Source organism: Otolemur garnettii, unplaced genomic scaffold (genome assembly GCF_000181295.1).
Source record: "Otolemur garnettii isolate 467f Iridium unplaced genomic scaffold, OtoGar3 scaffold00023, whole genome shotgun sequence".
NCBI classification, from domain to species: Eukaryota; Metazoa; Chordata; class Mammalia; order Primates; family Galagidae; genus Otolemur; species Otolemur garnettii.
The window spans coordinates 8436555-8459139 of NW_003852418.1; the positions used below are offsets into that span (position 1 = coordinate 8436555).

Genomic DNA, 22585 nt, shown 5'->3' on the forward strand with positions numbered 1-22585 from the left:
GCCCGCCAAAACAACAATGACGGCTGCAACCAAAAAATAGCCGGGCATTGTAGCGGGCGCCTGTGGTCCCAGCTACTTGGGAGGCTAAGGCAGGAGACTCGCTTGAGCCCAGGAGTTGGAGGATGCTGTGAGCTGTGATGCCACAGCACTCTACCCAGGGGGACAGCTTGAGGCTCTGTCTCAAAAAAAAAAAAAAAAAACTTTTATTTTATATTACCAAGATGACTGATTTTTCTTTTTATCAAACTGTAATTGGCACAGAATGTCACAGTTTAAAAAACCACAACAAAAGCAAACTTTATACAAAGATGGGACAATTTGAGCATCTACAAAATATGTGACTGTAAGGGAAACAAATGTAATTTGCTGAAACCCTTGAGTTCATAGTAAAAAACAAAACAAACACAAAATTGGTCATGCTGAATGATAGCAGGGAACTAACTCATTGTTTCAAAAGTAGGTACATAAAGAAAGAATAAGCATTTATTCTCTTATGTTAACTGTATCACTGGGAATCCAATAGTAGATAAGGGCAAGTTTCTCTTCAGAGAAGTAGTTCAGCTCATAAATGCAAAGGGATGACTACATTAAAATACCAGGAGTTTGCAAAACTTAGTTTACAAAAGGAATGAGGCACTGAGTATCAACACTCTGCTAACATCACAAGAAGAGAGACAAGCAGACATTATGTGCCCCTTGATAGAACTTAACACCATCTATGACACAGTCTTGCCAGAAAAATGTCAAACTGGAACCGGATGAAACCTCTAGATCCCTCCGCCAATTTATAGATCTAGGACAGAGGAACAAGTTAAACTATACCATAGGGAGATAATCAGCAAAATTCAGATGCTGGGAAACTACCCAACAAGCAACCTGGTTTCTTCAACTAATAAAACTGCAAAGAAAAAAAAAGACGGAAAAGTTGAAGGGGAACATGTTAATTAAGACCTTGTTTGAATTCTAGTTTAAACAAGACAGGCATGAGTGTGTATGTATATACAAGTAAACATGTATGTGTTTTTATACAGAGAATGAGATTTATAAGACAATCAGAAGAAATTCAATCAATAGAAATCTAATCAATGTAATAGTTGATATTGAATAACTACTTTTTATTTCCTTTTAGGCATGATAGTGGCATTGTGGTTATGTTAAAAAAGCCCCTATATTTTACAGATATTTACAGATGAAATAATTTGATACTTGAGATTTTCTTTAGGACAGACAGACTTTGCCATAGTTGCTGCAGTTGGGTGGTGCATATATAGGGGTTCTACCTGTTTTGTGTATAATCAGAATTCTTTTTATTTTATTTTATTTTATTTTATTTGAGACAGAGCCTCAAGCTGTCCCCCTGGGTAGAGTGCCAGTGGCATCAAAGCTCACAGCAACCTCCAACTCCTGGGCTCAAGCGAGTCTCCTGCCTCAGCCTCCCAAGTAGCTGGGACCACAGGCGCCCACGACAACACCCCCGGCTATTTTTTGGTTGCAGCCGTCATTGTTGTTTGGCGGGCCGGGGCTAGATTTGAACCCGCCACCTTAGGTGTATGTGGCTGGCGCCTTAGCCACTTGAGCCACAGGTGCTGAGCCTATAATCAGAATTCTTAAGAAAAATTCAGGAATAACTTAAAGAGAGGGGAAGAGAGCAAGTATGCACCAAAAAAAATCACACCCCACACTATACTCTCCAGGTATCACTATGACAATCATTTGAACTATCTTTTCTACTCACCTTGTTCTGTTTCAGAGCACTTTTCTCTTTCATGTGGGGACAATCTTTCCCAGTGACAATGGCCTTAATGTCTGCAACAGGAACTGATAAATGATGGACATTAGTTTCTGGAAGCTAATGCTGCAAGTGGGTCAGTGCTCGTGTCAATGTGGGAGGGTACGCCCTGGACCCACGGATTCAAAGGGTCGTATTAGCTCCAGCAAGGTGAGGGTATAAGGAGGCTTTGGACTTGTTCCCTCCTCCTCGGTCACTTCCTGGGAGTGAGGCTATGTCAAAGCTAACTGAGAGTCACTTCATGGGTCTTTATTTATCTCTTCAAGGAATGGGGCCTTGAAAAGTCACTTCACTTCCTCCTCACAATAATGAAGAAGAAAATGCCATGCCAACAGCAATGGCAGCTGCTGACAGGCAGACTAACTGCCTGCCAACCACTCTTCCGGCTGCTTGGTATACTTCAGTCATTCAGTCCTCTCAGGAGCAGGGAAGTATGGCTATTATCCTCATTTTGTTATTTATTAATTTTTTTGAGACAGTCTCACTATGTTGCCCTGGGTAGAGTGCTGTAGCATCACAGCTCACAGCAACCTCAAATTCTTGGGCTTAAGCAATTCTCTTGCCTCAGCCTCCTAAGTAGCTGGGACTCCAGGCGCCTGCCATTACGCCTGGCTATTTTTTGGTTGTAGTTGTCATTGTTGTTTGGCAGGTCTGGGCTGGATTCGAACCTGTCAACTCCAGTGTATGTGGCTGGCGCCCTAGGTGCTGAGCTACAGGCACAGAGCCCATTATCCCCATTTTATAGGAGAAGAAACCAAGGCAGAGGGAAGAACTATCTTGCAACTAATTAGAATTCACGACTAATTAGGGACAAAGCCAGGACTTGAATTTGGGCAGTCTGGCTTTAGCGCTCCTGCTCTCAACTACTGCCTTTCGAGTTGGTCTTGAACCACCCCTTACGATCTGCACACCACATTCCCTTCTGTGATCTTGTTACTTCTCCCAACAACCTTCTGAGGTAGGTCAGGTAGACACGATCTACCACAGATAAGGAAATAGTTGCTGAGAGAAAATGGGCACAAGACCTGATTATCAGTTTGAAATAGCAGAACCAGAACTCAGGTCTCCAGCCACCATGACACATCAGCAGAGAAATGAACCTACTTTTCTCCTGCAGGGATTCGAATGTCACCTCCCCTTGAGGATTGTCGTCCAAGTCACCGTAGTGCAGGACCTTGTGATTCAGTGCCAACCGGCAGTACCAGAACCGCTCTAGAACACAAGGGAAGCTGGGCAGGTGAGCAGGGACAGCACTGGCACAGGCCTGGGCAAACAAAGGGCAAGAAAGCCACCCAGGCAGGCCCCTCCTGGCACAAAGAAGCATGGTCAGCAAGGACCTGCCCTGCGCCCCACACCTCCTCTCACCTTGCCTCCGGCGGTTCCCAATCTTTCGGAAGCTGCTGCCCTCACAGAGCCGGTTTAGGCGCTGCTGCTTGATCAGCTCGAGGATCTCAGGCTGGATCTTCTCTCTCAGCTCCCTGGGGTGGACATGCACCAGAGTAAGAGGAGGTCACGGGCACAGTGGAGCCCTGGAAGGAAGGCAGGGCTGGTGGCTGCCTCTGGGACAGCACTTACACGATTGGCGGGGATTGGAAGTCATCCTGACTCATCCTTTCGGACTGGCGCAGTCGCAGAATCTCGGAGTAGCTCAGGCTTCGCAGTTTGCTTTTGAACTGATCCAAAGAGTTGGGTTTAGAGGGCAAAGCTCGAGTGATTTGCTCTCGGACTACCTGCATCACCTATGAGGGAGAAAGGGCAAACAACTCACACCACTGCTCTGATGATGGACAGGCTGATTCTGGAGCACTGTACTCTCTCCCACCCTGGTGTCTTAAGCAGACAGGCGCTGCAGACATCTGCTGGGTGAATAAGGTCCACCTTCCCGGTAGTTATTCAGATCAAATGACTGACAATGACAGATGCCTTATTTCTTGTATATTTCCATTAGTTAATGATGTAGGGAAATGAGCACGGCTTTTTGGAGTCAAAATGGGTTTAGATTCTGACTTGGCCCTTACTCTATTCCTTGAACAGATCACTTACCATCCTCAGACCTCCATCTGTTCACCTTTAGAGTTAGAGAAAGAAAGACACATCTTCTGATATGTACTGCCATAAAGAATATGAGATGGGGCATGGAGGGCAAGCACAGTGGGGTGGTAAAAAAAAAATAGGATACCAACTGTACGTGCACTATGACCTCACTAATGTAGGAAAAACCCAAAGGAAAAAAACAGTAGAGAAAAAGATAAAAACGATTGTCATTGGGTGGTAGAATTAAAGGTGACTTTTTCTTCTTTACACTTTCCAAGCTATTTATGATGAGATGATCAATTTTAAAACACTCAAAATCATTCCTAGTGCTCTGCACTAAGTGTGTACTCAGCACAGAGGATGACTATGGACTAAATACTCATGATGTGCACACCTCACCAGCCACTCTCACCTCCCCTGACATTCCCCGTGTGCAGAACTACTCAGCGGATGCACACAGGGAGTGCTCAGTAACCATAGCTACTCTTGCTATGCTCACCCTCTTGTCCCCAAGAAGGACAGGAGGAGCAGGTGCTGATGTTTCAATGAGCAAATGAGGCCTGGGGTAGCAAGGAGAAGACACCTGCTCTGGGTTACAGAGGAAATAACAACCAGATGGGACTGAGGTCACTCCTCAGCCCTGTGACGGCAGCACTGCAGACCAAGCTGCTTTTCCTGCTCAGGGATTCTCCAAGTGCTGGACCACTATCAAGAGACTACCATGTGACTGTCTCCTTCTATAGGCCTCAGAGGAACTCAGTGACACTGACCTTGTTGAAGTCCTCTGCTGTTGCTCTCATCTCCTTCCAGGTCTTGTTCAACAGCTGGATGCAGATTCCAAAGAGCTCTTCAAATGCTCGGTCATGGGTGAAGAACATCGGGTGGTAGTCATTGCGTCCTTCATTTGCTGTGGAAGCAAACAGGGAAAGGGTGAAGCCTCTGCCTGTGGAGGTCTGGGAGCTCATGTCCAGAAACTGGATTCTCTGCAACAAAGTCCTGGGAAACAAAAAAAGCCCAAGGACTGTGGTGAACAGCAATGCGGGATAGGCCTTTCTCCTACTTCCTTAGCTTTTTTCTCCAGGTTGCCTTTCCTTGGTCCTCCTCTCTCTACCCTGTTACAGACTCAGCTAGCCCTTATCCATAGGCATGGGGTAGCTTTTGAACATGCCTCAAACTACCAGCTCAAACAAAGCAACAGCCATGATCTCTATAAACAAGGACAAGAGGAATTATCAGGGCTGGGCATAGTGGCCCATTCCTGTAATTCCAGCATTTGGGAAGCTGAGGTGGGAGGATTGCTTGAGGCCAGGAATTCAAAGTTGCAGTAAGCTATGGTCAGGCGACTGCACTCCAGCTTGGATAGCAGAACAAGACCCCACCTCTTAAAACTGAACAATTAGAAACAAAATAAAAAGATCAGTTTATCAGTTCATGCAGTGATTTAAAAAAGCCAGAAATAACCCACAAAAAGGTTGTCCAGTCTTGAGTGTCACCAAGTTCTTGATGACAAGAAATGGCTGAAAGAGAAGAGGGAGCTGAGAGACTTACGTAGTTCCCCAACCTGCAGGATTTCACAGAGCATCTTGGTGAGCTCAATGGCACTACGGCCAAAGGGGCATTCGTGTTTGTCTTCTCGGCTGCTGTTCTCCAATACAATCTGTGGAGAGAAGAGATGAGGAAGATGAGGGAAATGAGGGAGGAAGGCGAGAGATGTGGCACTGCGACTGAGAAGGCCAGGCCCCTGCCTTTACCCGGATGTAGGTGTCCTGGTGGAATTTAGCCAAGTACAGCATGTTGTCCAAAGCCAGCATTCCAGGAGGAGTTTGGGTGAAGTCCATGGCCGGGTTGATGTGGTTCTGGAGAAAAACAGATACCAATTTGAGACTGAGTATATCCCTGTGCCCTCCCATCCCCACCCTCTTAGCCACTAGCATGTGGCACCCACCCCTGTCCCAGCTCTTTCACATGCCCATCTCTACTACTGAATTGTGAGCTCGCAGAGCACTGGACCATGGCTATTCATCACGCATCCCAGCATCTAGCATGGTGCCAGGCACTGACAAGTTGTGCAATAAACAATCAAATTAACTCTATCTTCAAGCCATACTCTATTACAAAATATTCACAATAGCTTTGCAAAGAACCTCGCTGTTTTGGTGAGAGAACAGGTCCCCTTTCTACTCACCTTGACCCTCCTATGATAAATCTGTTTCATGGGGCCAAACAGGGCACATAAACTCCCCACCACCAAAGCAAACCAAGCATCAGGGCCACTCCAGCTTCTTACTGTCATCTTTTCCAGGGCCACCATGATGAAGGAGGGGTTGTCAGGGCTCTGTCTGGGTAGACCCTCTACTTTCGCATCAGAGGAGGAAGCCTAAGAACATCTATGCTTTGGGGTACTTACAGTAAATCCTAGCATTTTGTAGTCCTTGGTGTACATGGCTTTGCGTTTTTCAGTCCCACTCCCAGGAACATTGCTAGGGTCAGACTCTGCATCAAATGCAATCCTCCTCAGTTCAAATATAATGTCCCTTTGAGCCTGAGAAGCGAAAGACAGCAGGTGAATCAGCTAACTGAGGGAAGAAAGGAAAAAAACAGTAGATCAGGTTTTTCTGGGCCAATCTCTGGCCTCAATCAACACCTTAAGAGGCGTCAACTCTACCATAGCAGGACAGAAATGGCCTTGGCCCACAGAATCACTCCACATGCAAATCATCCAGGGCAGATCTAACCACTTCTGCAAAAACCAAGCACAATGCCTGGTACAGAGACTAAGGGTGGACTATGTCACAACCAGGAGAAAACAGCACACAATTTCAGGCAGGAAGGCTGTGTCCCACTTAGCACCTACCTGGTCATTGGGGTCCATCTTGGTCATCATCCTTTCCTCCAGAAGGTTAAAGGTCAGGACTTGAAGGACATATAGCTGATGGGCCATCTCGGTTTTGATTGGGCGGTTCCCTCGGATCACATGCTAGAAAAAGTAAAGGCAGACAGCAGGGAACTAAACTGACTGACCCTTCGACTGAAGAGCCACATTTGTGCTAGTGAAAAAGGGAGTATGCCAGGCAGGCAACAGAGCTCTCTTGCCACACCCAGGGACTCCATGTTCTCAAAGGGCTGAAGCATGAATGGGCTTGGTTCAGGCAGAGATGATTCACTGCATGCCTGAATGGCACCATCGTCCTCTTTCTCCCCGGGGCAGGGGAAGTGGGATGGAGGGCAGGGCTGCACCAGCCACACTAAAGACTGAGGGCGGGGGGAGGCCACCCCAACAAGGCTATGGCAGGGAAGCTCAGCAGCTGGGCCTTACTCCCATCAGCCACTCCACAGGACTGCTAAACCCAAGACAATGAACAGTAGGTGTGGAGGAAGAGCTGTTTTTCCCTTAGAAAAATAAAATGTTTTGGATGGCTTCACTCTGTGAAGGAACTTTAGAAAGATCATTTTCTTTATATGATGCTGAGACACCTCCAAAAGGAGGAATGTCCAACTCTCCCACCAACCCCTCATGCCACCCTCCCCTCTTCCCACTTCCCCCACACCACGTCCCTCTCCCTCTCTGACTCCGTCCTCCTGCCCTGTGCCCCGACCTCCCTGTAGGTTCACCACCTCCCCTTTTCCCTCTGATGGCCCCCTCCTCCTCTGTCTGTCCTGGTTCATCAACACTGGATTATGCTCTTGTCTCACTATCCTCTTCTCACTCTTGTACCATCCCGCTTTCCTTCTTGCTCTCTTAGATGTCTCGCTGCTCTGTCTCACCCGCTGTCACGAATTTGCCACTCTTGGTGCTTTCTTGCCCAAATGAGCCTCTTGCTAGTTTCCCACACGTACCACCTTCGTGTCCTTCATGATCTCTTACTCAGTGGCTCTACGCCTCCAGAGCTGCGCTGTTCAGTATGGTGGCCCCTGGCTAGATGTGGTTATTTGCATTTATATTAGTTGACACTAAATTAAGTTAAAAATTTGGCTCCTCAGTTACATCAGCCACATTTTAAGTGCTCATCAGTCACATGTGACTAGTGGCTACTGCATCACATAGTGCAGAGACAGAACATTAGCACAGAAAGTACTACCAAATAGCACTACTCCAGGGATGTCTAACCCTAGACGAGGGCCTTTTTAAAGCTCCCTCTAACTTCAGATCAGCTCACTTTAGAGGTTACCAGATCAGCTCACTCTAGAGCTTGCCCTGGCTCTAGAAAAGGTCAATCTCTTTAGACTTGCACAGCACACTAGGCCCGTGAAATGTGGTTAGTCCTAACTGAGATGTGCTTTGAGTATAATTGCACACTGGATCTTGAAGCCTTACTATGAAAAAGGGAAATGTGAAATACCTCATTGATAATACTTATATTTATTACATATTGATAATGTTTTAAATATCTTAGGTTAAATAAGATATATTATTGAACTTGATTTCCCCTATTCCTTTTATAATGCTGCTACTGGAACATTAAAAATCACACAGAGACCTTGTGTTGTATTTCCACTAGACGGCCCTATTCCAGATCTCCAGATCTCTTTCTTTTTTTTTTTTTCAGTTTTTGGCTGGGGCTGGGTTTGAACACACCACCTCTGGTATACGGGGCCGGCGCCCTACTCTTTGAGCCACAAGTGCTGCCCGATCTCTAGATCTCTTTGCCAACTGGAGACTCCAGACTTCTCCCTTCTGGAGGGAGACTCTCTCCCTTCTCTGTCTCTTTCTTTCTCTAGATTTGCACTGCCTAATACAGTAGTCAAAAGCCACAAATAGATACTTAAATTAATCTGAAATTAAAATCCCCAATTCAGTTCTTCAGCCACATTAGACTTATTTCAAATGCTCAAGAGCCACACATGGCTAGTGGCTACCATTCCGGACACAGAGTAGCATGTCCAGCCTGGAGTATAGCAAGTACTAATGTACTCAAGCCCCATCTCCACTTCCTGCCCCTCCCCCTGAACCAGTGACTGTGTTCAACCCTCCAGCTCCTGCTGTCTCTCAAGCATGAGATTTCTCCTCTTAGCTCTGTCTCAGGGTTCCTCTCAACAACACAAGTTCACTTTCTTGCTCTCTGCTCTATACCCACCCCCAGCAGTTTCTCTCTCTTTCATCTCCCTCAAGTCTCTGGCTTGGCCCAGGGTCTCCTCCCTGCCACTGCCACTGCTTCCCCTTCACACCGCTCCTTCTGCCTCACTCTGAGCCTTTCTTCTCTCCTGCTCCCTCTCTCCACCACCATGGTTTTCCCTACCTGTCTACCCCTGTTCTTTCCTCCTCACTTCTCACCATAATTTATAAATGGCTTTGGACAGAGGTGGAAGTTACTGTGATCTCGGTTTTCATTCACTTTAATCTCCTTTCTCAAACTTAACAGACATCATAATGGGAAGGTAATTAATTACTCTAGCCATCAAGGGTTTAAAGAAATATGGCTCTTTAATGAGTTAAACCCATTTTGATGAGTTACAGTACCAAGGCTTTTATCTGAAGTCTTACCTGGCTGTCAAGCATCTTGGGCCTAAGCTCTCTGGCCTAACAGTGAAATCCCTGGAGTTCAGCGACCCTGCACTAACCACTTCCTGCCAGACCCTTTGAGTCCTGAGTCTTGATGCTGAATTGCCTTCTTCTATGGAATCTTTACTTGTTTACAAGGTTTGTTCAGAAATGAGCTGATCTTCTAACCCCACTGAGGTAAATAAGTCTCAAACATAATTAACTTTCCCTTAAAAGGGCATCCTCACCCCTACACATGCAGAGGAGAGTGCCCAGGACAGCTGCTCAAGAGTGTGGATAGAATGCGTAAGAGCCTGTGCACTCCCTGTCACGTGTGGGCAATGTTCTTATTGCTCGAGGTCCCTCCTGCCGGGCTGTTAGCTGGGTGTAACCGGTGAAGTGGCCAGAAGAAAGAAGCTAGTTCTGCAAGGTGGAGTCTGTGGACCCCTCATGTTTAGAGCACAGCTGACCACTCAGCTTCTCAGTGTTCAGAGATTCCTCTTCGATTCAGCACCCTGGCTTTCTGTTCTGTCTATACTAGAACAGTGCTTACCTACGTGCCAGACACCCTGTATGTATCAGCTCACTCAGTCCTCACATCAGATCAGCTACCCAAAGCCCAGAGGAGTTAAGTGAATTGATCAAAGACAGGAAAATGGCAGAGCAGGGAGGCTGGTTGACTCCAAAGTCCACGTCTTTTACACTTTGTTTCTAGATTTTCATTTCATTTTCTTCACTGTGGCCTCCTAGTTTTCCATTGTTTTTGACAACGGATAAAATTGTTTCTTTTTAATCTGGATCCTTGACTCTTTTCCCCAGCCCCTGCCTCAGCCTCCTCCAGCCTGTATCACCACCAGGAAACAGGGAATTAGACCTCCTTCCAGATCCCTGCACCATGACCACCATCTACTCTCCCCTATCAGACACCCCTGAGAATAATCTTTCTAAAATGCAGATCTGGTTATGTCACCATCCTAATTTAATCCCACAGTTGTCCTTAGGAGTTAAATTCAGGCCTTACTTGACCAAGTGTTTTCTGCCTCTCCAGCCCCATTACAAATCTGCTCCTTGCGCCACCCTGTACCCAACTGCACACAGCTAGGTTCCTACTACCCTCTGCCTGAACCTCCTGTAAGGTAGTAAGGTAGATAAGTCTGCCTGCTTACCCTGCACAGCTCACCTGAACACATTCCTCTACAGGTTTCCTCATGCCCTCTCCTTCTAAGCAGGATTCTGCTCCCCCAGATCACAAACACTGACCACACTGTGCTATGATTACTACGACTTGAGACAGGAAGGTCTTTGAAAGCAAACACCTGTCAGTGCCCTGCACAATTCAGATTTATGATTGGTATTAGCTGGATGAATTACTTCCCTCTTTTGTGCCTATTTTAATATAATTTCTCTGGATAAAAATTTTGGAGCAGCAGGGTAACAGTGTAATGGCCTTAGTCCCTCCCTGGAGGTGCTGCAATTCGTGGTGGGATGACTTCCTAGGGACAATTCTGCTTACAGAAGATTACAAGAAAAAGCTTGCCAGTTTAACAAGTGTTTAGTACTTATTGCTAAGCTCCCTCTGCATGTCCTCTCCAAAATAGTAATTTTAATAATAAAAATACAATAACTATAATAATAGTAATAATTGCTATTAACAGTAACAAAATACAGGTGTTCCAGGAACTTACATTCAGGATTATAGACCGAAGGTGCTTCTGTGCAAATGCATTGGCCATATCCTATGGAGAAAAATAAATTCATATAAGGCAAGGTGGCAGATGCACACCTGTGACAACTATCAAGAGGACAGTGGTGTCATAGCTCTGCGGCTTTTTTTCTTTCTCAAATTTTTTTCTTTTCAAATGAAAAGTGGGTGAATAAAAGAAAATCTACCATCAACTATATTTTATACTCTGAAAAATTTCCTCACTCTTTTTTGTGAGTGTAAATTAACTCAAATAGGGTCTCCCTCCCTAATGGCATAATCAACCGCATCATCATCAAAGACAGATGTGGACCACTTGAAGATAAGACATTTGTGTCACAAGAATGCCAGGCAATAGACATTGCACATGGAGCACAGAGCAGCATGACGATTTCTAAGCCACATGCATTGTTGCAGACAGACCCCAGCACCAAGGCTGGGAGGGACACTAATGAAGCAGTGACTCCAGCTCCCCACCCCCCAACCCCCAGCAGACGGGCAGGGGCACGGATGCTCTACATCAGTACATAGTCTATGACTCAATTCTGACTCGCTGAGGGAACAACGTGTTGGGTGCTTTGGGGTAATTTTTCATAATAGGTTCACCTTTTTAATTCTGTTTCATTCAGAATTTGACAGTAATGCTTTATTTATTTAGCAGATCCAGGAAATAAAGCACCCTATATCAATGAATCTTCCAGGGAGTGAAGCTTTAAGGGTTCTCTCAGAACCATTATTTTGATGATTCCTATGTAAATCTTTAAAAAATATATTATATATCCTGGTCTATTTCTGAAGCAGCTCCAGTGATTATAGTTTAATCATTACCAAGGCCTTGGCTTCATCAAAAAGAACATCAGTTATTATTCTGTGTTGTGACACAGTAATACTCCGAGGAGCTATTGAAATGGGAAGCTATTTTCCCCTAAACAAAATGGTCCCAGATCACAATGCTTTTAATTTTTCTGACAGCTTTTCATAATTCTTCTGTCTCCTCCTTCCCGTGTCAGCCATCACTTCTTACTAATGTTAATTAGTGTGACTTCACTTTCTAAACTGCTGCCTTCATTTACTTTTATAGATAATTCTAAATCAATGGGCCTAAGGGAGCTGTCATACCTCTCCTGTGGAGTAATATCCATGAGCTCTGTCATTTTTCCCCAGAGCTAAAAGGCCTCTCTTACCTCCAGATTTCTAGCCATATTCCAAATGGCTGACACTGCCAGGAACATTAAGTTTTACTTTGCATTCCCTGAGCACACACTAGCTGGCAGAAAAGGAAGGTGGCCTAGAAACTTCCTTAGTAGCAATAGGCGGTCAGTGAAGATTAAACCTTGTGCGCACAACTCACAACGTGAGTAACTGACAGTGGTCTACAGCTTGAATGTAAAGGAGTTAGACCAAAAGATTCTCTGTGGTGCCGAGGGAGGCACTTATCCTCTTTACCATCCTCAGAAAGCTGACCTCTCCAAAGCTCCCTCTAACCAAGAAATGAACATTAAACTCTCTTTTGTCAACTGTCTAACCTGTTCAGATTCCTACAGTCTAGTAAGGGTCCAAAAAAGGCATGAGTTTACCTTTACTCTTTTGCGAAGGCAAGTTGGAAGGTGACATATCTGTCTAGATGAAAGTCACAGGTTGTTTCTGAACCTGATCTTCCCTAGTTGAACCCATGAAAAAGCAAGTTACAAAGGAAAACTTGGGCCACACTCCCTGGGGCAAGTAACCCCTAATCCTTTCTGTGACTCTAATATGCAGTACTTCCCTAAGTGTCCTGACAAAGGAGATTCACAACACATGTGACCTTTCCCTAGATCTTGGCATACCCTGAATATCTAGATCAGACCATGACATTCTTGCCCAGCTTTGACCTCCCCACCTGGAAGGGCTGGAGCCCTCTCCACACAGTGGTGCTACTTACAGTGACAGGCAGGTCTAGAGGATTAAGGTGCTTGTCCTGCCAGCAGAAAGCAAAAAGCACAGAGAGAAGCGGACACAATGAGCTTTTGGCTTACATTCAACATGGACAGGGAAGGGAGACATTAAAAAAGCCAAGCCATCCAGAAAGACAAGGACAAACAGAACCACAGATGCTCCTAGTCTTGCCTCTAGACTCTACCAAGAGCTTAGAACATGATCCCACTTGGGTGTTATCTTACTGAGCCCATAACACTGACAGAGAATTAAGTCTAACTTTTATATACTATTCAGGCTTTTCTCAGAAAATCTAGAATGTTAGTGTTGGAAAGGCCTTCAGAGATCATTTAATCCAGCCGTTTGGTTTTATAGAAAGAAAAAATGAGACTCACACAGGTTAAAAAGACTGGTTTGGCCACAGCAGGGGAAGTACTTAGTCTCCCAAGACACCCAATTCTTTTTTTGGTTGCAGCCATCATTGTTGTCTGGCGGGCCTGGGCTGGATTTGAACCCGCCACCTTAGGTGTATGTGGCTGGTGCCTTAGCCACTTGAGCCATGACACCCAATTCTTAAGTCAGTGTTTATTACACTACCCAGCTAATTCCTTCTGGGTAAAATAGGCGACTAGCTTTTCCTTGATGATATCCTTGTGAGATAAATGGGGCAGATGTTGTTGTTCCCATATTACAGATAAGGAAACTGAGGTGCAAAAAGGCAGAGCTATTAGCAAGTTAGGGAATGATAGGAAAATCTGGATCAGAGGACCTTTATACGTGAAACTTAGGGCTAAGTCCCATTCATTTTGGATTGCTTGGATTCAGTGCAAGACTTTGGATCCACAAAGTCTCCTCTTTCTTAGTCTTGGACTGAAAAGTTAGCAAAGTTGGCCATATTAAGCTGGTTGCCTGTTTGTGTAAATAAGGTTTTACTGGGAGACAGCCATATCCATTCATTTATCTATTGTTTGAGGCTGCTTTTGCTGCCATTGCAAGGTTGACTAGCTGCTACTTGGACCATATGGCCTATGAAGTGGAAAATATTCACTCTCACTTTCTTTTTATTTATTTTTTTGAGACAAAGTCTCAAACTATCACCCTAGATAGAGTGCCATGGCATCATAGCTCACGACAACCTCCAACTTAGGCTCAAGCAATCTTCTTGCTTCAGTTTTTCTATTTTTTAGTAGAGACAGAGTTTTGCTTTTTGCTCAGGCTGGTCTCAAACTCGTGAGCCTAAGCAATCCACCCGCCTCAGCCTCCCAGAGTGCTAGGATTACAGGCGTGAGCCACTGTGCCCAGCCTGCTCTCACTTTAAATAAAATAAATATTTTATTTAACAGCTCTGCTCTGACCTAGGACCTAGCTGGTTTCCCCAAGTAGCTCTTCTCCTGAGTCTTCCCTATCAAAGCCGCCAGCCATAGAGGGCTAAGAGGAAAGACTCTTGGAAAAATGGCTGGATTTTTGCTCTCTGCATGGCAAAGAGTGGGTAGGGTGAGAATTACTCTCTTAGAAAATCCCAGATTAAAAGTGTATAGAAGCAGCCACAGACCTGTCGCTTGTCCTCAGGAGCCTTCAGAAAAAGTGCATTAATCAGTGCAATGGCGTAGGTCTGAATCTCCTGGTTGGAGCTGTGTCAATGGAGAAAGAAGGCAGAGGGAGATTAGAAGACTGAACAGAAGATGATGCTTAGAGATGATTTAGATAATCACTCACAGACTGTAATCAAATCATAATCCTAGGCCGAGTCTTGAAAGTACTAACAGTGGGCATGCTCTTGACCCAGCAATTCCACTAATAGGAATGTATCCTGAGACAGTAATCAGAGCTCTGTGCAAGATTTATTGACTAGGTGTTTCATTAAAGTACTATTTTTAAAAAAGGACAGCATAGTAAAAAATTCAAATATTCACATTAGCAACTCTGTTCATATATGTGAGAATCATAGTAGATATTAAAAATCATCTTTAGGGTAAATATTCTTAACCTGGGATTCAAGGATGGGCTTAGAGTATCTGTTAACTCCAGAAATGGGAGAGAAATTGTTCTATGTACTTAGTCAACTATGTGATATTTATTCCCTAAGAAGAGTCCATAGTTGTAATGGATTTTCAAAGGCATTGGGATACAAAAAAGTTTAAAACTACCCTTTTAGAAGACTCTTTGACATGGGGAAATGTTCAAGATATATTGTTCAGTCAAAAAAGATTAAGGTAAACATAGTATATATAGTAAGATCCCAAGTTTGTACTGGAGGGACAGTCAATTTAATGTTTACCAGTGGCTATGTCTGAAGGTGGCACAAAGGGCAAATAATTTATTTTTTGTGCTTTACTGTATTTTCTAAGTCTTTGAATACAAACTTATTTTATTTAAAAAAAAAAAACCCTCTAAAATCTTATAATCCTGGCACTTGACAAGATGTTCCCACCTGCCATGTTGTGGGTGCCTTCTGTGGTATCAAACCCAAGAGGAGCTGATAGGCTTTTGGGTCCTGGTCTGGCAGGGGGCACATAGGGAGTCTAATGGAGGACATTAAGTGTCCCTTAGCCCAAACAGCAGAGCACATAAGTACTGGTGACAGCTGTGGGCTGAAAATATTCACCAGTGACCCTTAAATGCCACGCTCCTCTACTGTCCCTAGGGAGGCAACTGGGTCATTCTCAATTCTGAGACCAAAAAACCCCCAAAAAACAAACAAAAAAACTCTCCCCCAAAATCCCCAGAGAAGTTCAATGCTATGAACAAAAACCTGTAAAAAAAAAAAATAAGGTAGGTGCGAGGTTATAGGAAAATCAGAATGCCATCTGGAGTTTATAATGTCCCTCTCACTTTAATCAACCTTGTTGGTTCTTTGGGTATGTAAGCTGAGGCTGAAGAATTCCTTAAAAGAGACATGGGCAGTGCCTGTGGCTCATTGAGTAGGGGGTGCTGGCCCCATATACCAAGGGTGGTGAGTTCGAACCCAACCCCGGCCAAACTGCAACAAAAAATAGCCAGGCATTGTGGCAGGTGCCTGTGGTCCCAGCTACTCAGAAGGCTGAGGCAAGAGAATCGCCTAAGCCCAAGAGCTGGAGGTTGCTGTGAGCTGGGATGCCACAGCACTCTACCCAGGGCCATAAAGTGAGACTCTGTCTCTAAAACAAAAAAAAGACAAGAAATCAGAGCTAAAAACAAATCACTGTGCTTTCTTTTTACTTGGATTAATGGAGAAAAACAGGGTGGGAGCACAGCTGAGTGAAAGCTGCTGTAACCTCTCAAATCCTTGAACTGGCATGGAATTCTGGCAGTATTCTGGTAATAACCAACAAAACGGAAGTGAGCAAGAGTCAGAAAGGAATCAGCTATATTACCAGCCTTGTTTTGGAAGGTCCAGTTCCCTTATATTGTATATTGCTTGAAAGTGGAGTTGAATGGAGAGGAGAGAAACAGTGCTCCAATGAGATCATTTGTCATATGTATTTTTATATATGTGAAACATTTTAAGATGTGATAAGCTTCTTAAAAAAAAAAGCAAAACAAACAGACAAAAAAACCACCCGCATTTGGTAAACAGTTAACATGGGCTGGCCACTCTCCTAGACTATTTCATCTCCTTTGATTCTTGCAGTCTGAGAGGTGGGGGTGATTTAAGTAAAGTAAATTTACTTTACTCTTTACTCTTTTAAGTAAAGTAAATTTAGGCCAGAAAAGACTAGGTAACTTGTTGAAGGCAGAGACCTAGTATGTGGTAGAGTCTGGATTAGAACTGATATTCTGAACTTACGCCTTATATGATACTATACTTACTATTCCCCATTGTGTATTGTTAGTTCAGTAAGCGTTCATTCAACAAACACTAATTGAGCTTGTACTTAAGGCAAGGGATACAATAATGGTTCACCTCTGTTCCATGGATGCAAAGTTTAAAACGGATAACAGATAGTAAAAATAAAATATTTTATATAATTATCATAGGTACAGACACTGTGGGCCCACAGGGGAGAAAATATCTAACTGTCTGGTACCAGGGTAGACAGGAAGATTGGGAAAACCTTCACTTCAGCCTAAGGTGGAAAAGGAGTTACAGAGGATTTTAGGCAGGAGGATACATGATCAGGTGTGAATTATGGGAGGAACTCTGGCAGTAGTGTGGAAGAAGCAATGAATGAACAAGTAGACCAGCAGCGTGGAGTATAAGCAAAGCAGAGTTAGGATTGGAAGACTTCAACAAAATAAGAGAAAAGTGAACAGACAAGTGAGGGGAGGGGGTAACATATCTTACACTTGGAGGTGTGAGATGAGCTGGCCCACGGTGATTTCCTCTGCTATCTTCTGGTACAGACTTTGGCTGTTCAAGACCATGCTCTCAAGGATGGCCAGGGATCTCTGAAGGATTGACACGTCTACCATGGGCTGGCTCACATACCCTGCAATCTGGACCAGAGAGGGGTAAATCAGCCAGAAAGTTCAGGGCCCAAGAAATCTGGACAGCTTTGGTATGTGATTCTAGCCCTTGATGCTCTTTCCTCTTAGGCACAATATCCACATTTGGGCAGTTGTTGCTAGGCGGATAGTGGGGCTGGTTTATGGCTACCCTAGCCAATGCACTAGGAATTCCCCAGGTATGGGCAACTCACCCACAGATTACAATGTCCATGCAATTGTGTTTCCTCAAAATCTGAAAGCTTAATCCTATTATTTTTTTTTCCAAAATAAGGGTTCAGGTGCGAGAAAGTGGAGTATAGAAAAGCAAAAGATATGACTGATACTGGGATCTCAGTTTACCTTCATGTATTCTTCTCATGACCATATATTTTCTCCCTATGCACCCTTAAAACATCACAGACTTGCAGAAGAAGGGAGGGCTAGACCAGAAGTGCCCCCTCCTGCCCACCAGAGTTGTCTGATAATCCACACAGGCTACCTTGAGGATTTGTAAATGGAAGGCAGATTTGCAAATGAAATGAACACTTTTTTATCCAAAGAGAAGGGAGAGCTCAGGAAGCCAATCAGAAGACTTCGGGATAGTACTGTTGACTGGCTGGTTTTATCCCAAGTCTCACTGATAATCCAATTCTACTTTGACCATATTCAGTTCTGAGAACCCAGTTTCATCTCCTCTGTACAGGCCCTGAGAGTTTACAAGGTGTAAATCTTTTGGGAGCCACAGGAAGACCAAGGCTTATGGATGAAAAATCTGGCCCCAGGGAATGCAAAGCTTACCTTCGCGGGAATGGTGTATTGCCCTATCTCCCCTCAAGCCCAGAGAACAACTGGCAACAGAGATAGGAAAGAAAAATAGATTGTTGGAGGCCTCACCTGCTTAATAAAGGTGATTGAAACCATGTCCCAGGAGACAATGCCATGGTCCATGAGCTCTAAGAAGGCAGTCAGGGTGAATGCCAGCATCTCACTGTAGCTGAGACATGTGCAACACACACACAAAATAATACAGAGATTCAGATCTGGGGAACAGAGATGTGAAAGGGACGGATTTCAATGTAAACACCCCTTGGAAAATCAGTCAATGCCACTGAAGTGCCTATGTGCACACCTGGCCAGATGTGGAACAGATTCAGCCCATGTATCTATCACTGAAAATAAAAAAAAAAGGCGGGGGGGCTGCTGGATGATTAAGCTTTCCTTCCTCAGATTGCTTCACTTCACTTATCTGTTTCCCAAGACCACAGAAGACACCAGGCCTTTGTGTCCCCTGTTAATGTTTCAACCAAAAGGCAGCAGAGAGCAGGAAAAAGAGCACAAAGCGTGGACGTGGGTTCAATTCCTGTTCAACCACTTACCGACCAAGCAAATTTTGTCTTTCTAAACTTCAATTTCATCCTCTGTAAAATCAAGTTAGTCTCACTGCATTAACCTCACAGGGCTGTGGTGAGGGCAAGATGATGATATATAAAAGCCCTTACTGGTAGAAGATAAGGATTAAAACGTTTTCTCTCTTTTTGTCTCTCCCTATACACTGAATCCTTTATACATCTGTACAGTGCTCTAGAATTAACATACAATTTCCCACTTTACAAAGCACATTCAGACACATTCTCGTTATTGATAATCCTTACAATACTGCAAGGTAGGTTTTATTATCCCTAGGTTAAAGAGGAGAAAAGTAAGGCCAATCTAACCCTGCACTCTTAAGAAACTGGAGAACTCCTGTGTCAGTGCTGATGGCAGCTGAAGGCTTCAGGACTTCACTACAGCTGGGAGAGCCAAGACTTAAAACAAATACCTATGATTAGTTGCTCAACTTGGCTGAAATTTTTAATAGCTGATCCGTCAGCTGAGAGATTTCTGACTCCCTCTCTGCCAACTTAGGCTCCACAGGCTTAGATGAGAACTCAAGCGTCTGTTTATTCATTGCTGATCACAAGGCACCATTTCCCACCACATTCATCTTAACTCTGGAGTGTTATAAAGGTTCATAGCGTATCACAAAGTTCTGGATCTTCTCTTCCCTGTGTGAATGTGTGGCAGGGAGATGGTGAATGGATAAGGGTAACTTGTGGTAAACACAAACGTAGGTCTTTGTGTCTGTGCACGCATGCGTGCACACCTGAAAGGCCTGGAGTAGGGGAGGTTAAGAAGAGACAGACGCCTGTTCTGGGAGATAATGGGCAGTATGTTCATAACCTTCAGCAGATCAAGCAATTTCCATAAAGTAGCAGGTCTGTCATGGACAGATCTCTCTCTTCCCGACTTCTGTATCCCCTATTTTTACCATGCACTTGGCACAGTACTGTTTTGTACTATTACTTAATTTGTGAGAGCCCAGCTAGACAAGATTTAGGACTACAATAATCAGAGCCCTCTGTATGGACTGTTGTGCTCGGCACACTACCTTGCATACAGGTGGTGTTCAATACGCCCCTTAACTTGACTCAGTGGAAATGAGATTAGGATGCCCTGTGGAGTACAGTTAATCCTTGAAGTCCCTCAGGACAAGACCTCCATAATACTCACTGGGACAAGAGCTTGGTTCCACTTTCCACGAGCCTCGTCAGCACAATGATGCCATCCATGTTGATAAACTCAGTGGCAAATGTCACGTCGGCGGAGAGCTTAGCCAGCTCCTTCATGGCATCCAGCCGGGTCTCCATGCTGGATGACTGGGTTCTCTCCATCAGTTGGCGTGCAGCCCGGGACTGTGAAGCCAGGGACAAGCTTTGTGCCATCTGCTCCTTGCAGCAGACTACCACTCTGTGGAGAGCTCATACAGGCCTTTCTATGGACATCAGAACCTGAGGCAGAACTAGCTTCTCACACCACTTAGGAGTTACTACACAAACATTTACTGGATCAGTTAGGGAGTTACTAGTATGCCAAACCAATGTGGAGTTATCTGTATCTTTTCTGTACTATGGTCCATGGATTAAAAAAAATTCCTGCCAGGAGAATACAAGAGAGATCTAGGAGACCCACTAACTACGGTCAATCATGGAGAAACAGATACTGGTTTCAGAGAGGAAAAATTTCTGTCAATTAACGCTGTCAGACAGTGGATGAGGTTTCTGTTGAGTTATTGAGCTCCCTGTCACTGGAAGCAATCAACCATCTGGGCAACCATCTGTCAAAGATGCTATAGAAGGGATTCCTGCATTAGGTGAAGAATTTAATCTGATGACCTTTAAGTTCCCTTTTAATTCTAAAATGCAGTAAGCCTGACCTTTTTTTTTCTTTTTACAAACTTTCTCTCAAAGTCTGTATCTTTGCTGCTCCAAGTGATAGTCTTGGGGAAACTTCAAGAATATCAAGAGCCAGAAATAGTTAATTTCAAAACAGTTTCTTGAAGATGATAGCTGGTGGAGACAAAACTTCCTCCTAGCAACTCTCTCTAGCAGGACCCTTGCCTCCTTTTCTGCAAGCCGTGGCCACAATCCCTCTTCTGTGGTCTTTCCCTTTGCTGAACTTATTAACTTCATAGGCAGTGCCTTGCTGTGTACCATTCATCATTCTCTATTTTAATGTTTAGCATTAATTTAATATTCTCTGCTGGAAAGAAGAACCTACAAGCAAAAACACTCCCACAGTCTTTCCCCTTCCTCACTGGCTGAAGCCCAGTTTCTGCTGCTAGCTAAGGAGTCAGGCCTGCTGGCCCTCTCCCCTTGGCCTCTCCTGTTACAGAGATGGCCCTTCACAGCATACTGCTCTCTACGATACAGACATTCCCACTATCTCTATGGTGGAGGAAATTTGTACCATGAGAAAAGGTCACAGAATACAACAATTTGAAGAGCACTGGTCTGCATCCCACTTAGAAATTTCCAACTCCAAATGTCAATTTTCCTCCTGAGACAGCATTTCTGGGCTCCCGCCTCCCGCTCCAGAGAGACGTGCTTCTGGCAAAGCCAACGGTGTGGTGCAGGAGGGCTGTGAAATGCTTCGGTACTTCCATAAAAGCGACGAACTCCCAAACTGTCATATTAAATTACCAGAGCTTAGGAGGGAAGAATGAAGTCCTTAAGATGAGAAGTGTTCAGAAGAGAGGGAAGCAGAAGAGTGTGACGGTAAGAATATGGGCCTAGAGTCAGACAGAGCTGGGTTTGAGAGCCTACTCGGCCACTTTTTAGGTATATATAAAGTGGCAAATTAATTAACATCTCTACGTCTCTGTTTCCTTATCTGCAGAATGGGACTATCAAGGGTACTCATCTCATTGAGTGTTTTTAAGGATCAGGTAATATAACACATACAGAGTATTCACCAAAATACAGGTGTTCAGTACATGGTAGCTGATGTTACTCCATACCACCCTCCTCTCAGACGAGCAGAGGGAGGTCTCTCTGTACCAAAAAATATAAGGTTAATCTTCTGGTTGCCCTTCTACAGATGTAACCAAAGCTGCACCATGTTGATCATCTTTCTCACGGGTTGAGCAATTAAGGCGATTCCTCCCACCTTGGCTTTAGGTCCATCCTGACCCAGCAAGGTCCTATTCCTTTGATTACTCCCTTTTCAGTACCTTCAACCTTCCTCATTCTCAAGGACACAAAGTTGCAACAGAAGTTAACAACTGTGAAGGGTCAGAGAGATGGGGAACTGGGTAGATGTGGACAGGAGCAGGACCAGACCTTTCACTATGTCTTTGTCAAACATTTTGATTTTTGAAACATATTGATGTTTTACCTATTTTTAAAAGCACATCTTTCTGAGTCTCTATTCCTCTTGAGTTACCACTTCCTTTTAAAGCCAAGCTTCTTGATACAGGGGCAGCCTCAAGGTCCTCGCTTTATTTACCTTTCTTCTGTTCAACCTGTTGCAATCTGACCACCTGGTTAACCCACCACAACTGTTTTTGTTACTGATAACCAGTGGCCTCTGACCTCTTGGGTCAGTAGACAGCTTTTGTTCTCTCACTTTACTCAATCTCCCCGCTCACTAAAAACTACAGACCACACGTTCCTCCATCCTGACTCTATCCCTGCCCTCTGCACCTCAGTCACTTCACAATTTTGGTGTCTTTTCTACTCTTCTGGTTGATTTCTTAGTGACCTGTAAGGCATACTCATGCAGAAACCAGGTCAGCCTTATTCCTCCTCTCTCCTTTCACACTTAGCATGTTATATATTCAGCAATGGTACCTCCTAAATATTTCTCATGTCCACAAGGGACTGTTAATTAATGAGGGTATGTTAACATCCTCATTAGCTTCTTAAAGGTTCCTCCTACCATC

General features: G+C 44.4%; 1 protein-coding gene across 1 annotated transcript in view; it reads right to left on the minus strand.

The window, feature by feature from the left end:
* ELMO2 (engulfment and cell motility 2) overlaps positions 1-22585 on the minus strand; it is a 39170-nt gene that overhangs the window by 3224 nt on the left and 13361 nt on the right. Inside the window, exons 6-19 of the mRNA XM_012803935.2 lie at positions 19876-20057; positions 18220-18319; positions 17183-17334; positions 14471-14549; positions 10988-11038; positions 6678-6800; positions 6231-6365; positions 5575-5679; positions 5372-5480; positions 4594-4730; positions 3365-3528; positions 3155-3267; positions 2894-3001; positions 1736-1818 (exon numbers count right to left, since the gene is read on the minus strand). Of these exons, the coding sequence (XP_012659389.1) occupies positions 1736-1818; positions 2894-3001; positions 3155-3267; positions 3365-3528; positions 4594-4730; positions 5372-5480; positions 5575-5679; positions 6231-6365; positions 6678-6800; positions 10988-11038; positions 14471-14549; positions 17183-17334; positions 18220-18319; positions 19876-20057 (1641 nt within the window). The remainder of the gene's footprint in view (positions 1-1735; positions 1819-2893; positions 3002-3154; positions 3268-3364; positions 3529-4593; positions 4731-5371; positions 5481-5574; positions 5680-6230; positions 6366-6677; positions 6801-10987; positions 11039-14470; positions 14550-17182; positions 17335-18219; positions 18320-19875; positions 20058-22585) is intronic.